Source organism: Protopterus annectens, chromosome 1.part1 (genome assembly GCF_019279795.1).
Source record: "Protopterus annectens isolate FY-2018-M chromosome 1.part1, PAN1.0, whole genome shotgun sequence".
Classification (NCBI taxonomy): Eukaryota; Metazoa; Chordata; order Ceratodontiformes; family Protopteridae; genus Protopterus; species Protopterus annectens.
This window is the reverse complement of record NC_056726.1, coordinates 1,487,767,022-1,487,783,086: the sequence shown is the minus strand read 5'-3', so window position 1 is coordinate 1,487,783,086 and position 16,065 is coordinate 1,487,767,022. Positions and strand designations below refer to the sequence as shown.

Sequence of the window (16,065 nt, the reverse complement as noted above, 5' to 3'; positions counted from 1 at the left end):
TTTGTTGACCGTGTATCCCAGAGAGCTCAACAACATTATTACATAAGCCAGATGTTTCAGAAGAATGTGCTTGCTGTCCGCTTGGATCAGGCAGTCGTCCAAATAAGGGTATATTTGTATCCCTTGAAGTCTGCAGTAGGCAATTACTGATGCCAGGCATTTCGTGAATACTCTGGGCGCAGTAGATAAGCCAAAGGGCAATGCAGAGAATTGATAATGGGTTGAACCTGCAAGAAATCAGAGATATCTTCTGCAATTTTGTCTGATTGGGACATGCAGGTATGCCTCCTTGAGGTCCAATGTTACCAGCCAAGACTCCTTGCCCAGCATGGGAAGACGTTGCTGTAGATTGAGCATCTTGAATTTTGGTACGAGCAGAAATGTGTTTAGGATGGACAGGTCCAAAATAGGTCTCTAATCTTTTCCCTTCCTTGGTACCAGGAATAGCCTGGAATAAAAACCTTGACCTTGTTCGTGCGTAGGTACCTCTTGAATAGCTTTCATGTCTATGAGATCTGTAATTTGCCTTTGTGCCTCTGCCCTTTGATTGTGTGGCAGGTTTGGCATGCCTCTCATTTTTGGAAGGGTGTGAAAATGGAATCTGTAGCCTCTGTTTATAATGTCCAGGATCCATTTGTCTTTTGTGACAATATGCCAATTCTTTGAAAATGGCAGCTTTCCTCCTAAGGGGGCTGCCATTTGAGTCTTGCTTGGCATGCAAAGGAGAAAGTCATTGGGCTTGCTTTCTGAATGATTGCGAGTTATCCTCACCACCTCTGTGTGGGAGCTTGCCACTGTCTGCCTCTAAAGGATCCTTGGGATTGTCCTCTGCCCCTCGGGCGCCTGTATCTGCCTCTCTGGGGTCTGTCCGTGGCTGGAAAGGACCAATTTTTTGGAAGGCCAATTTCTACTGAAACGCGGGGGTTGTACCTGTAGAAAATCTTTCACAGTTTGCATTGATTTAGCCTTTTCCTCCATTTTCCTTAATACCTCCTCAGCATTAGCACCAAATAATACATCCTTTTGAAGAGGGGCATCTAGTAATTTAGCTTTGACATGATCAGGCAAGGTTTGTTCCTTGAGCCAGGCATGTCTACGTATGACTGATCCTGTAACAGCAGCTCTACATGAGGCCTCTAGAGCATCAAAACCACATTGTAAGGTATGCTTACCCACTTGTTCTGTACTATGCATCAAATCCTGCAACTCCTTCAAGTCTGGTTGTTTAGTTTGTGACATTTTACTTTTCAATTGTGATAACAAAAACTGTTGGTATTTTAGCATATGGAACTGACAGTTTAAGGCCCTCATGGTTAAGGTAGCCGAGGTATATACCTTTTTCCCCACCTTTCTAAGGATCTGGAATCTCTCTCGGAAGGTAATGGATTTTTAGCAGTGGAGGCCTTAATTTCCTTGGGGCCCTGTGAGATGGTTCCTGGGTCAGCAGCATGGCTTTTGTATAGAAATTGGTGTGAGTCAGGAACCCTGTAGTACCTGTCAGGCTTAACTGGGGCTGGAGGCAGAGAGTCCGGGTTAAGGCAGGCCTCCGAGTAAACATCATCTAGGATGTCCAAGACAGGAGGTATAGCCAGAGGCCTGTGCTGAGGTAGTAAGAGAAATTCTCTAAGCCTTTTCTTGGAATCTGAATAATCTTGGCCTTCCCAGTGGAAGTGTTCCAGTTTCCCCAAATGAGTAATCCTCTGGGGGGGGGGGATACAGAAGGAATGGACTCCCCCGCATCAGTCTTCAAAAGGGGAGTAAGAATGTTCCTGATCAGAGTGCTCTGAAATAATGGAGCCCTGATCAGAGGAGGGGGATTCTTCCTCCACTCTGGGCCTTTTGTCCGGTGGGGGTTGAGAACCCCTGATAAGAGTAATTAAATCCTCAGCCATTTTAAGCATCTGCTTTTTAGGCATGGGGCCTGGAGATGGGCCCTGTGTAGCTTGTCTCAGAGTGCATGGCTGCTTTAGACTTAGTGAAAGCCTTGGAGAAAGAAGGTGGTCTGAAGACACCTTGAGTGGAGGTAGACCTGTCCACATTTTGAGGTTCAACGTCAAGAGTGGCTTCGGTATCTGTAGTCGGGGTGTGGGCCGAGGAGCCTGCGACCTCGGGCACAGGAGACACCACCAATGAAGTGTCGTCGGTAGTGAGGGGCTGCGTAGGCGCCTCGCTGAGAACCGGACCACGTGTAGTCGGCTTTGGCGTGGTGTCGGTAGAGGCCGCGGACCTCTATGTTGGTCCTTATTCTTTGCGTATTTTAGACAAAACTGGAGTCGGAGTATCCGACGACATAATATAGTTAAATGTTTTTCCAAAATAATGCTGGGCGAACTCCGCCCAACGCTTAATGGTGCGTTTGTTGAATGTAGCACAAAAACGACAGACCGAGACATCGTGGTCTGGGCCTAAACAAGGTATACAGAGGGAATGGAAATCCTTATGCGGTATTTGCTTCCCACATGAAATACAATTATTAACTTTGTCCGACATCGGTCTGAGGCAAGAAAAGTTTCCCCAACGGGGTACTTAGCTTTCAAGAAGACTTCAGTTTCAAACTTTTCGTAATTTCAGGAGCTGGCCGACCAGCACTTGCGAACTGCTTCTGCTTCGGGCACCGCGCAGCAAGAAAGACTGAAGAAAATGGCGTCGGCTGGTTCCTTTATACCCCTGTTGCACTGACGCCAGGGAAGAAGCGACGACAACCAACGCCGGACCTAGACTTCAGAATTCGGCCGACCGAGGACCCGCCTGACAGCAGGAGAACCCATCTGTTATGACTGCAGCTGTATGCACGATGATCATCCACACACCTTGAATTATCTTGCAGATTACGATTTCCCACCACTCCAGGTCAGACTGTTACCTGTAACTGCTGCCAGTGTAACTAGTAATAAAAATAGACTTTCTTCAGATAACCTGGGAAACTGGTATCCAACACTGGATACCAACACTGGATACACAATTTGTAAGGACACTGGATGTGGAATGTTGAGATCACTGGAGTGGTAACTTTTGTTGCAAGATGTCAAAGGATAACACTGGAACCACTGCTGAAACACCACCTATGGTCTTGAGGCACATGGACATTCACAAGCACAGACAGGTTATTTTGGCTTACAGGAAGTGTAAACATCTCACTGGTACGTGTGCTACAGAGTAGCCAAGCTGTAGATGAATGGAAGCAGCTAGGAAGGAACTTGGTTGTGACTCCATAAAACTGATTGCAATGACACAAGAATACGATCGAGGATTCCTGTGCAATAACCAGAGAATGAATTAATGGAGCAGCTGTGCTATATAGGGAGGCTGGGGGGAGGCAGTGCAGTGCAGACTACTGATAAGGTCCTTCCTGTATTAAAGTGCTGCAGGAAGGCTGGGGGGAGGCAGTGCAGACTACCGATACGGTCCTTTCTGTATTCAAGTCCTGCAGGTAGGCTCATAGGTAGGTACTAGGCTATTGGCCCTAGGGCCTATATAAGCCTAGCCAAAGGTACCCTGGCTTCCGCCACCCAAGAAAATTATTTTCCTGTGCCACTGTCGAGCAGAGCCACAGAAGTGATCCCCGAGGTGAATTTCCCATCTCCCATCCAATCATATAGGTTCATAGGCTGGGGGGAGGCAGTGCAGACTAGCAATACGACTAGTGCATACAAAGTTTATCATAATCCATCTGCACAATCCAAGCGGTCTTGTTTACTTCACAATACTCGCTCCTGTTATCTTAGTCTTGTCGACTTGGGAGCTGGCCTCTGCAAAACTAAGTCCTTCCGAAGTTAGCATTAAGTTATCAAGGCAGGCCATTTCAAAGTATGCCAAAGGACATAACCGGCAAGCTAACCAAGCAAACTATTCTAGTCTTCAATTTGAATTGAAGTGGCTTCACAATCCTTTACTACCAGTTAAAACTACTATTCTCAGCTAAACAAAACAAAAAAACCCAGACTACTCAGCTTTCTACTACTTATTGTTGGTTGCCAGTTCATCAGTTCTGTACACAGGGCTGAATGTTTGTTGTGCATCTTTGTGAACAGTTCATGTACCAAGAGCTATGCTACATTACCAGCACAAACCAGTGTATCAATGCAGTAAAGAAAAAAGTAGTGTGTACTTACTGTCGTATAAACTGAACTGCGTCTTCATACTTCATACCTCCCTCAATCAGAGCGAGAGCCACCAGAACAGGAGCCCTATGCAATTTTTATTGAAACAAACGTCAGAGAAGCACAAAATGTCAACTGCTCTACATTACTATAGTACTGTCAGCAAGGCGGTAACTATGCATGCAAATGTATCACGTGAAAGAAAGGCTACATTACTAAGGCAACTTCAAAACCATTACTCACAATGAATCTATCATACAGTTCAAGAACCAAGACTCCTTTCAATAATGCTGTCTCTGCTCCTGGAGCCTTCAGTCTGTCTTTTGGCTTTTCCTGGTTAGGGGTCGCCGCAGCGGAACTCAGTCTGCTAATGATTGGCAGATGATTTTTACATACCGGCTTGCCAGGCTTGACGCACAACCTTCAACGAAGGTACGCCCATTCACGCATGTCTCCATGCAGAAGACGCTCTAGCTGAGAATCGAACCGGACAGCGTCTTACTGTGAGGCGACAACGCTACAGCAGCACCACCAAGACAGGAAAGAATGCTGTCCAATAGCCTATATTTTGAGAGCTGCTCATCTCAACAGTACATTAACTGTTCAAGACAATTCTACATTTAATTTTAATTTGATATTCGTTAACCGGGTTAGTCCGACTGGGCAAAAAATAGTGTAAAATCTTACTATAACCATAGATGCCCTACTCTTCCATGTTGCAGTAGTGTTGAACTCACTGCCTCAGGCGACCCAAACATCGGCTCTTATACAAAAGCTTAAGCCTGGTTGCTGTAGGTGGGCGAGACGTCACACGTAGGGTCATAAACCAGGGACCTTAAATGTGACGTCTACACGCACAGACCTCAGAACTTGAAGGCCAGTCAGACAGTCCTAAAGAGAGTAGCAAGTGATGTCAGCCAGAAGTTTCAAGTGTCATAGGGTGGCTAGTCTGCTCTTGGTTCATAGGTAGGTACTAGGCCATCAGCCCAAAGGCCTATATAGGCCTAGCCATAGATTCCCTGGCTTCAGCCACCCAAAAAAAAATGTATTTTCATGTACCCCTGTTGAGTAGGGTCACAGAAGTGATCCCCGGGGTAAATTTCCTATTTCCCATCAAACTGTACAGATTTTTCTTAAAAAGGGCCAATGAGGTGTTCTGTGTGATATGAACGGGTAGCTTGCTCCAGAGTATGGGAAGTCTCTGGGACAGGAACCTATCCGTCCAGAAAGTTGCGTTTATTATGAAGACAAGGTTTAGGACCCTGGAGTATGTGGCACGAAGGGTTTGGGATTTTTTTTTTTTTTTTTTTTTTTAAGTGTAGCATGTCCAACAGTTCTAGGTTTGATGTGGCTTTGTAGGTTAGGCAGAGATCACCTCTGAGTAGGTGATATGCGATGGAGTACAGCTGGAGTTTAAGACTGTCTGGATAGGGCAACTGAGGCCGGTGATACCCTGGTATTTCTGCAGTCTTTCCAGTTGCTGCAAATGTCTTGGGAGATGCATGCCAAAAGTACAGTTTTGTACCTACCATAAATGTAGATGTTAGAGTGTTCACCCTGCTGCAGTCATCACACTTGGGTTATCCTGCCGTCAGGTGGTCCCGCAGTCGGCCTGAATTCCAAAGTCTTGGTCCGACGTCGGTTGCTGTCGCTTCTTCCCTGACGTCAGTGCGCCACGGGGATACAAAAGGCATCCGATGCCATTGTCTTCAGTTTTTCTTGCTCCAGATAGGTAGGCAAAATATATATATATATATATATATATATATATATATATATATATATATATACACACACATATATATATACACATATATATATATATACACATATATATATATATATATATATATATATACACATATATATATACACACATATATATATATATATATATATATATATATAGCTAGATAAAAATAAAACAATGCCTTTAGGCACAAGCAAATACAACAGAGGTTGTATAGAGAAGTTCAGCGGGGATGGAGGGAGGGTAACCTGGACTGCAGCAGGGTGAACACTACATCTACATTTATGGTAGGTACAAAACTGTACTATATTCGTGTTACCCTGCTGCAGTCATCACACTTGGGTTGAATCCCAAAGCTAAGGATGGAAGGTGGAGTTAAACAGGGTTAGAAGAAGCAAGTAGGCCCTGCAAAACTGCAGTGGCAAAACCAGCTCTAGTCTTAGAATAGAGAGGTAAGTGATCGTGTTTGGTGAAGGTGGGCACTGAACTCCAAGTTGCAGCTTCCAGAATATCCTTGGTTGGTACTCCCCTGAGAAATGCTGCTGATGTAGCTGTAGCCCTGGTGGAGTGGGACCTAATGTTAGCAGGTATCTGTTTCCCATGATGCGTGAAGCAGAAACGTATGCAATGCCCTATCCATTTAGGAATAGTCTGTTTTGAGACAGCTTTTCCTTGTGATCCTGTAGCATAGGCTACAAAGAGCTGGTCAGTTTTTCTGAAAGCCTTAGTTTTATCCAAGTAGTAATGCAATTGCCTGTGAATGTCCAAAGAGTGCAGGAGTCTTTCTCCTTTGTTCTGGGGATTTGGGAAAATGGTGGGCAAATGAATGGTTTGGTTTAGGGCCACACTGGATACCACCTTTGGCATAAAGGAAGGGTTAGTTCGTAGAGAGATTCTGTCTTGATGAAAAATGAGGAAAGGCTCCACTGCCATTAGTGCCTGTAGCTCTGAGACCCTTCTAGCTGAGGTTATTGCCAGTAGCAGGGCAGTTTTCCATGAAAGAAATTTCAAATCTGCTGAAAAAGCTGGTTCAAAGGGCAGCAGTGTAAGCTTTTCCAGAACAAAGTCGAGATCCCAAGTAGGTGTTTGTGCTCTCCTTGGCGGTCTTATGTTCTTAGCCCCTCTGAGGTACTGTCTTAGGAGTGGATGTGCGAGTAAAGGAGGATCCATGTTTTAATGAGCTGAAATTGCTGAGGCGTGGATCTTAAGATGAAAAGTCCTTTGTGCAACATTTCAGTTAAATATTGTAGAATGTGAGGAATGTTTGTATCAAGGGGATTTTGGCCTTTAGCCTGGTTCCAGGCGCAAAATCTTTTCCATTTGTCGGAATAGGTTTTCCTGGTGCTGGGCCTCCTGGCCTCCAGAATGACATCCATAATAGCTTTGGATAGAGGTGCTGGCTGGTTGTTTAGGTAATTTGCCATGCAGCCAGGTTTAAGGTCTTGAGCTGGCTGTGTAGAATCTGATTGTCTCGCTGGGTGAGCAGGTGAGGAATTTGTGGTAAAATCCATGGTGGGCCATGTTCCTTAGAATTTGATACCAATGCTGGCGTGGCCAGTCTGGTGTAATGAGGATCATTTGTGGCCTCTCTAATCTGACTTTCAGCAGTACCTTTGCTAGAAGAGGCAGTGGAGAAAAGGCATACACTGTTAATGTTTTCCAACTGAATGCGAAGGCGTCCACTTTCCAAGCTTGTGGATGGAATGTCCTTGTGCAAAATTGTTGATGTTGGTAGTTTTGGGGGTTTGCAAACAGATCTATGTCTGGGCGTCCCCATTTTTGAGCTATCATTGCAAATACTTGTGGATCTAGTTTCCACTCGTGTGGATCCATGATGTTTCTGCTTAGGTCATCTGCCAATGTGTTTTTCTTTCCTGGCAGGAATTGTGCTTGTAATTGAACCTGGTAAGACAGTGCAGTGCTCCACAAGGTCATTGCTTGCCTGCAGAGAGAGTAGGAATGTGGGCCCCTTGCTTGTTCATGTACCACATTACTGTGGTATTGTCCGTCTATTAGATGTCCTGGGTGTAAGAGGTCCTTGAAAGCTGTTAGGGCATTCTGTACTGCTAGCATTTTTTTTTGATTGATATGCAGATGCCTCTGATCTGTAGTCCATTTGCCCTGAATGCACTGTCTTACCATGTGTGCTCCCCAGGCATAGTCCGATGCATCTGTTATAGTTTGCCTGGCTGTGGGTAAGGTGAAAGGCTGACCCTTGTTGAGGTGACATGCCTGTGCCCACCATAAAAACTCCTGTTGAAGGCAGGGAATGAGTGGTATTGTTTCCAAGCTGTGGCTGTGCTGAGTCCATACGCTTTTCAGGTACAATCGTAATTTCCTCATATGCAGTTCTGCAAATGGTAGTAGCAGTATGCAAGATGCCATGAATCCCAAGGCCTGCAGAATTTTTCTTGTAGGGAGTTGGGTCTTTGTTGCCATTGATTTGAAATATTGAGTCAGCTGTTGTTGCTTGTCTGGCGTGAGATAAGCCATCTGGGCCGTTGTATTCAAGCTGGCACCAAGGAATATTATGTTTTGTGAGGGCACTAGTTTTGATTTTTCATTTACTGTGTACCCTAGGCAACTTAGAAGGCGTTTGACAAATGCCAGATGCTTTAAAAGAATGTCCTTGCTTTCTGCTTGAATAAGGCAGTCGTCCAGGCATGGGTATATTTGAATTCCTCTGTCTGCAGTATGCAATGACTGGTGCCAGGCATTTTGTGAACACCCTGGGTGCAGTAGATAAGCCAAAGGGCAGTGCAGAGCATTGATAATGCGTTGAACCTGCAATGAAGTGGAGGTATCTTCTGCAATTTTGTCTGATAGGGACATGCAGGTATGCCTCCTTGAGGTCCAACGTTACTAGCCAAGCATTCTTGCCCAGCATGGGAAGAAGCTGTAGTGTTAGCATCTTGAATTTTGGTACTTGCAGATAGGTGTTCAGAATTGAAAGATCCAGAATGGGTCTCCATGCTTTGTCCTTTCTTGGGACTAGAGTAGAGTAAAATCTCTGTCCTTGCTCCTGTGTAGGTACCTGTTGAATGGCTCTCCTGTCCATGAGAGCTGCAATTTGTTTTTGTGCCTCTGCCCATTGATTTGGTGGCAGGTTTGGCATTCCTTTTATCCTTGGTAAGGTATGAAAGTGGAATCTGTATCCTTGAGAGACTATGTTTAGGACCCATTTGTCTTTTGTGATGTGCCAGTTGTCTGCAAAAAAAATACTAATTTTCCTCCCAAGGGAGCTGCCAGGAGAGATTTGCTTGGTAGTTCGAGGATTGAGTCATTGTGTTTGTCTTCTGCTAGCTTGGGGCCAGTCTTCTCCTCCTTGCTGGGTAGCAGTACCCCATTGGCGAGGTTTGTAAGGGCCTTGTGACTGACCTCTGCCCCTGGTGCGTCTGTATTTGCCCCTCTGATCTGTCAGAAGCTGGAAAGGACCAGTTTTTTTGACACCAAATATATCCTGCTGTAATGGTGCATCCAATAATTTTGCTTTAACATGATCAGGAAGGGTTTGTTCTTTTAACCAAGCATGTCTACGTATGACAGAGCTAGTAACAGCTGCTCTACAGGAAGCTTCCAACGAATCAAATCCGCATTGTAAAGTATGTTTGCCCACCTGTTCAGCTGCATGCAACAGATCCTGCATTTCCTTTAATTCAGACTGTTCAGGATGTGTGATCATTTTTTGTTTTAATTGAGACATTAGGAATTGCTATTTCAGCATGTGAAACTGACAATTTAATGCTCTCATAGCCAGAGTTGCTGAGGTGTATATTTTCTTTCCCCATCTATCTAGGGCTCTGGAATCCCTTTCAGAGGGCACAGGATTTTTAGCCATAGAAGCTTTAGCTCCCTTAGGACCCTGGGAAATTGTTTCTGGGTCAGCCACAGGGCTTTTATAAAAGGAATTTGTGAGAGTCAGGTATTCTGTAGTATCTGTCTGGCTTGGCTGGAGCAGGAGGTAGAGAATCTGGATTTAAACTAGACTCCAAGAAAACATCATCCACAATATCTAAAACTGGAGGGATAGCAAGAGGTCTGTGCTGGGGTAGTAAAAGGAACTCTCGGAGCCTTTTCTTAGAATCAGAGTAGTCCTGGCCTTCCCAGTGGAAATGTTCCCTCATGGTATTTAGTTTCTCCAAAGGAGTAGTCTTCAGGGGGAGATGCTGAGGGAATAGAGTCTTCAGCATCAGAGTCTTCATAAGGTGGAAAAGTGTAATCCTGTTCCTCAGAAGAATCTGAGGAAATTGAAACCTGGTCAGAGGAAACAATCCTCCTCTTGTCTTGGTCTTATCAGGAGGGGGATGGGAACCCCCCGATTAGGGTAATCAAATCTTCAGCCATCTTAAGCATCTGTTTCTTAGGCATGGGGCCTTGAACTGTAGACTGATGTACATTCTTAGGTTTTAAAGGAGTTTTAAGCTTAGCATAAGATTTAATGGTGAGTGTAGTCGGTCTGAAGACACCTTCTGCAACCGAAGGTGTTTCCACTGCACAGAGGTCTACTTTTGCTCCGGTGTCGGAAGATGGCTGCGTCGGCCTAGTAGACTCCACTTGAGAATTCACAGCTGTCTGGGGTTCCAGTTCTGCGGTAGTCAGGGGCTGCGTAGGCACCTCAATGAAAACCGGAGAACAGGCGACAGGCCCAGCAGAGGCCTCGGAGTCTGGCTTGTTCCTAGGCTGCCTGTCATTATTCCTTGCGTTTATGTATGCCGGTCGGCTGCTCCAACGGCATGATATAATTAAATTTCTTACCAAAGTAATGTCGTGCGAAGTCAAAACGGCATTTGATAGTTCGTTTATTAAAAATAGCACAAAACAGACAACCTGTGACATCGTGGTCTAGGCCTAGGCAAGGAATACAATAGGAATGGAAGTCCTTATGAGGTATTTGCTTCCCACAAGAAATGCAATTAACTTTTTTTGACATCGGACTGAGGCAAAAAAAGGTTCCCCAACGGGGTACTTAGCTTTATTGAAGACTTCGGACTGAAATTCGAATCGAAAATCTCAGGTGTCGGCCGACCGGCACTTGCAAACTAATTCTGCTTCGGGCACCGCGCAGCAAGAAAGACTGGAGAAAATGGCGTCGGATGCCTCTTGCATATCCCTGGCGCACTGACGTCAGGGAAGAAGGGACAGCAACAGACGTCGGACCAAGACTTTGGAATTCAGGCCAAATGCGGGACCGCCTGCCGGCAGGATAACCCAAGTGTGATGACTGCAGCAGGGTAACACAATGAACATCAGGGCATTGTACTCTAATAGGTCTAATGAGGGCCGAGTAGAGGAGGACAATGACCTTTTTCTGGATGAGAAACCTTTTGTGATGAGGTGTGCCACATAGGATTTCCTGACTACTGTGGCAATGTGGTTATCAAAGGAAAGACTACAGTCCACCTGTGCCCCTAGGTCTTGTATCACACTGTTGAGTGGACTACTGCCTATGTGGTAGTTAGTTGGCACAATGTTTTTCCCCAAAGGGGATGACTATGCATTTTTTAGCACTGAGCTTGAGGCCATGGCTTTGACACCAGGCATCTGTCTCAGCAAAGCCCTTTTGTAGAATGTCTACATCATTAGGGGATTCAATAATGGCTCCCATTTGTAGTCTGCAAACTTTGTTAGCCATAAGCCCTCTGTGTTGACCTGGACTTCAGAGAAGTAGATGCCGAACAGGTGGGGATCCAGGACTGAACCCTGTGGTACTTCACTTGTCACTGGTCTGGAGTCAGATTTGGAATTGGCTACTTTCATGGTGTGGGGTCCGTCAGTGAGCCAGTTGGTAACCCATCACGTGACTTAGGGGTTTATGCCCAGTTTTGTGAGTTTACCAATGATACCAGAGTGGGGGATGGTGTCAAAGCCCTTGGCGAGGTCTAGGTCGGCTGTGTAAGCTGCCTTACCATCATTCATGGTTTTGGTGACTGCTTCAATCAAGTTTAGGAGACTATCTACCTTTCACAAACCCAAACTGAGTAGGGACCAGAGTTTGCAGGTTACCCATGTCTTTTGTTTACAAGTTCCATGATGATACGTTCCATGACCTTGCAGATCAGACTCAGACTGATGGCTCTAATTCCAGGGGTCCATGGTGGATCCTCCCTTGTGGAGTGGGATCACCACAGCTGTGTGCCACTCAGCCAAAAAGCCTGTAGTGAGGTTATGATTGAACATGGCACTTAGGTGGGGTGCCAGTTCATTGTGTAGTTCGTGGAGGACACAGCCTGGGATGTTGTCAGGTCCCGTGGATGCTGTATTCTTGGCTTTGGCGAATACGTTTTTCACCTGTGTGGCCATGACTACAGGGACTTGGCATGCATTCGGTATAGAATTGGGCCCTTTAAGGGATCAGAGGGGTGAAATTTTCACTGACCGTCTGCCAGGACACTGGCATTATCAGCTGGTTCTGTATGTTTAGTGCCACTGTGCTGCAACTCAGAGCAGATCCGAGTGTTCTATAGAATGCCTTGTGGCTATCTTTAGAATCTGTGGCGACTTTGTTCTCGTAACCAACTTTGGAGGATTTTATGAGGGATCTCGGCTTCTTACTGAGGCTGACAAGGGAGTTTTTCCAATCTTGGGATTTTACTCTCTTGCAAAGTATAGTTGTGTACACTTATCATAAATGTAAATGTTAAGAGTGCGTTCACTGTTGCAGGCATCACACTTGGGTTATCCTGCCAGGGGTAGCCCTCAGTTGGCCCAAATACCAGAGGCTTAGTATTTCTGCATAAGCTGGTGTCGCTCCAGGACTGATGTCAGGTTGTCAGTGGTATAAAATCAGGCAGCAGACACCATTACATCAGTTTTTCTTGCCCCAACTGTCAAGAGCCCCCAAATAAGGAGCTAGGTTATGGTGGAAGAACACCACCAGTAGAAAGTAAATACCAAAAATTCCCTGTAAGGAGAGAGGAAGAGAGACAAGGGGGATGGAGGGTGGGAAAAGTACAGTTTACGCTTACCATAAATGTAGATGTTAGAGTGTATTCACTGTTGCAGTCATTACATTTGGGTAATCCTGCTGGCAGGTTGCCCTCAGCCGGCCTGAATTTCAAAGTCTTGGGTCCTGCGTCAGCTGCTGTCGCCCCTTCCCTGATGTCAGGTCTTCAGGGGTATAAAAGCAGCAGCAGACAATTTCCTTTAGTTTTTCTTGCCCCAGATGTCAGGTGCCCCCCAAAAGGATTGCTAAAATTTAGATATGTATAATTACATGCACCAATATAAACTTTATCTTCATATACAAGCAAATACACCACATAGGTTGCATAAATCAGAGAAGGAAAGATGGGTTCCATCAGAAAAGGGGGAAGGCGGGTGGGTAACCTGGACTGCATCAGTGAATACACTCGAACATCTACATTCACAGTAAGTGTACACAACTGTACTATGTTCTTTGTGTTTCACTACTGCAGTCATTACATTTGGGTAGAGTCCCAAAGCTATGGTTGGGGGGCTGGAGCTAAACAGCATTAGGAGCGGCTATGAGGCCCTGCAGAACTGCAGTGGCAAAGCCTGCCCTGGATTTAGAGTAGAGAGCGGCAGATAGTGCTTTGGTGTGCACTGAACTCCAAATAGCTGCCTCTAAAATGTCCTTGGTAGGTACTCCCCTGAGAAAGGCTGAAGTGGCTGCAGCTCTGGTTGAGTGACCTAATGCCCTTGGGTACTGGCTTGCCATGGTGTACATAGCAGAAATGAATGCAGTGGCCTATCCACTTTGAAACAGTCTGCTTTGAGATAGCCTTTCCTTGTAATCCTGCAGCATGTGTCACTAGTAATTGCTCCGTCTTTCTGAAAGCTTTGGTTCTGTCCAAGTAGAATCTAAGCTGTGTGTACGTCCAAAGACTGCAGAATTTTCTCCCCTTGTTCTGTGGATTTGGATAAAAGGTTGGCAGGTGAATAGTTTGGTTGAGAGCCACACTGGACACCACTTTAGACATAAATGTTGGGTTTGTCCTCAGAGACCCTGTCTGGATAAAAAATGATAAAAGGTTCCACAGCCATGAGTGCCTGTAGCTCTGAAACTCGTCTTGCAGATGTTAGTGCTAGGAGCAGAGCTGTTTTCCAAGATAAAACTATCAGCAGTAGCAGCTGGCTCAAAAAGAGACAGGGTGAGTTTTTCCAAGACATAGTTGAGGTCCCATGCAGGCATTGGTGATCTCCTTGGAGGTCTTAAATTTTTGGCTCCTCTGAGGCACTGCTTTAATAAGGGATGAGAAAAGATTGGTGATTCTACATTGTAATGAGCCGAAATGGCAGAGGCATGAATTTTAATAGATGAAAAAGATAGGCCTTTGTCCAGCATCTCAGTTAAGTATTGCAAAATCTGAGGAATATTTGGCACAGCTGTATCGGTTCCTTGTGCCCGGTTCCAAGCACAGAATCTCTTCCATTTTCCAGCATAAGATTTTCTAGTACTAGGCCTTCTGGCTTCCAAAATGACATCCATCACAGCTTTACTGACAGGTGCGTTTTGTATGACTACATTATTCGCCATGCTGTCAGGTTTAAAGTTCTGAGTTGGCTGTGCAGGATCTGACTGTTTGGCTGGGACAGTAGATGAGGTATTTGAGGTAAGGTCCAAGCTGGGCATTGAGACAAGCTCCTTAATATTGGATACCAGTACTGGCGGGGCCAGTCTGGGGCAATCAGTATCATCTTTGGCTTCTCCTGTCTGACCTTTAGGAGTACCTTGGGGAGGAGAGGCAGAGGGGGAAATGCATATACTGACACGGCATCCACTTTCCATGCTCGTCTGTGATAAATCCTTGTGCAGAATATTTTTAGTTGGTAGTTGTGCGGGGAGGCAAATAGATCTATGTCTGGGCATCCCCATTACCTTATGTTGAAGACTTGTGGATCCAGGTGCCACTTGTGGGGATCCATGAGGTTTCTGCTTAGTTAGTCTGCCAGAGTATTTTTTCTTCCTGGCAGGAATTGTGCCTGCAGATGCAAGTCAATGCCATGTCCCACAGAGTCATGGCTAGTCTGCAAAGGAGGTAATAATGCATGCCCCCCTGCTTGTTTATAAACCACATGACCGTGGTGTGGTCTGTCTATCAGTAGTTGTCCTGGATGAAGTATGTCCTTGAAGGCTGTCAGGGCATTTTGAACTGCTAGCATCGGATTGACATGTAGATGCATTTGGTTTGAGGTCCAAGTGCCCTGAATGCATCTTCCCGTCATGTGGGCCCCCCAGGCATAATCTGATGCAGCCATTTTTCGTGTCTGCCTGGCTGGGGGTAATGTGAATGGCTGTCCCTTGTTTTGGTGACAAGCCTTTGCCCACCATCGAAACTCCTGTTGCAGACAGGGAATGAGAGTAATCATTGTTTCCAGGCTGTGGCAATGTTGAGTCCAAATGCTTTTTAGGTACCATTGAAGTTTCCTCATATGCAGTCTTGCATATGGAATTAGTAGGATGCAGGATGCCATGAAGCCCAAAGCCTGCAGAATTTTTCTTGCAGATAACTGGGCCGTTGTTGCCAACATTTTGAAAGAGGTAGTCAGTTGCCTTTGTTTTTCTGGCATGAGATAAGCCATCTGGGCAGTTGTATTTAAGCTTGCACCCAGGAATATCTCTTGAGAGGGTACTAGTTTTGATTTAGTTGCATTGACTGTGTACCCAAGGCATGTTAGAAGTCTCTTCACAAACGCCAGATGCTGTAGAAGAATGTCCTTGTCCTCTGCTTGAATTTGACAGTCGTCCAAGTAGGGATATATTTGTATTCCTCTTTGTCTGCAGAACGCAATTACTGGTGCCAGGCACTTTGTAAAGACCCTGGGCGCAGTAGATAAGCCAAAGGGCAGTGCAGAGAATTGGTAATGCATTGAGCCAGCCTTGAATCGGAGTTATCTTCTGCTTATTTGTCTGATTGGGACATGCAGGTAATGCCTCTTTTAGGTCTAAAGTCACAAGCCAAGCGTTGTTGCCCAGCATGGGCAGAAGCTGCTGCAAAGTCAACATCTTGAATTTTGGTATATCCAGGAATGTGTTCAAAATAGATAGGTCCAGTACTGGGCCTCCAGGCCTTGTCCTTTCTGGGTACCAAGAACAGACTAAAATCCTTGTCCTTGCTCTTGCTCTGGTACTTGTTGAATGGCCCCCATGTCCATGAGGGATGATACTTGTTTTTGTGCCTCTGCCCATTGATTTTTTGGCAGATCTGGCCAGCCGTTTGCCTTTGGCAGGGTATGGAAATGGAACTTGTAGCC

General features: G+C 45.5%; 1 protein-coding gene across 2 annotated transcripts in view; it reads right to left on the bottom strand.

Moving 5' to 3' along the window:
• PTP4A2 (protein tyrosine phosphatase 4A2) overlaps window positions 1–16,065 on the bottom strand; it is a 510,667-nt gene that overhangs the window by 47,349 nt on the left and 447,253 nt on the right. For both annotated transcript variants that reach the window (XM_044082674.1, XM_044082682.1), the window contains exon 5: window positions 4,113–4,187. In XM_044082674.1, the coding sequence (XP_043938609.1) occupies window positions 4,113–4,187 (75 nt within the window). The remainder of the gene's footprint in view (window positions 1–4,112; window positions 4,188–16,065) is intronic.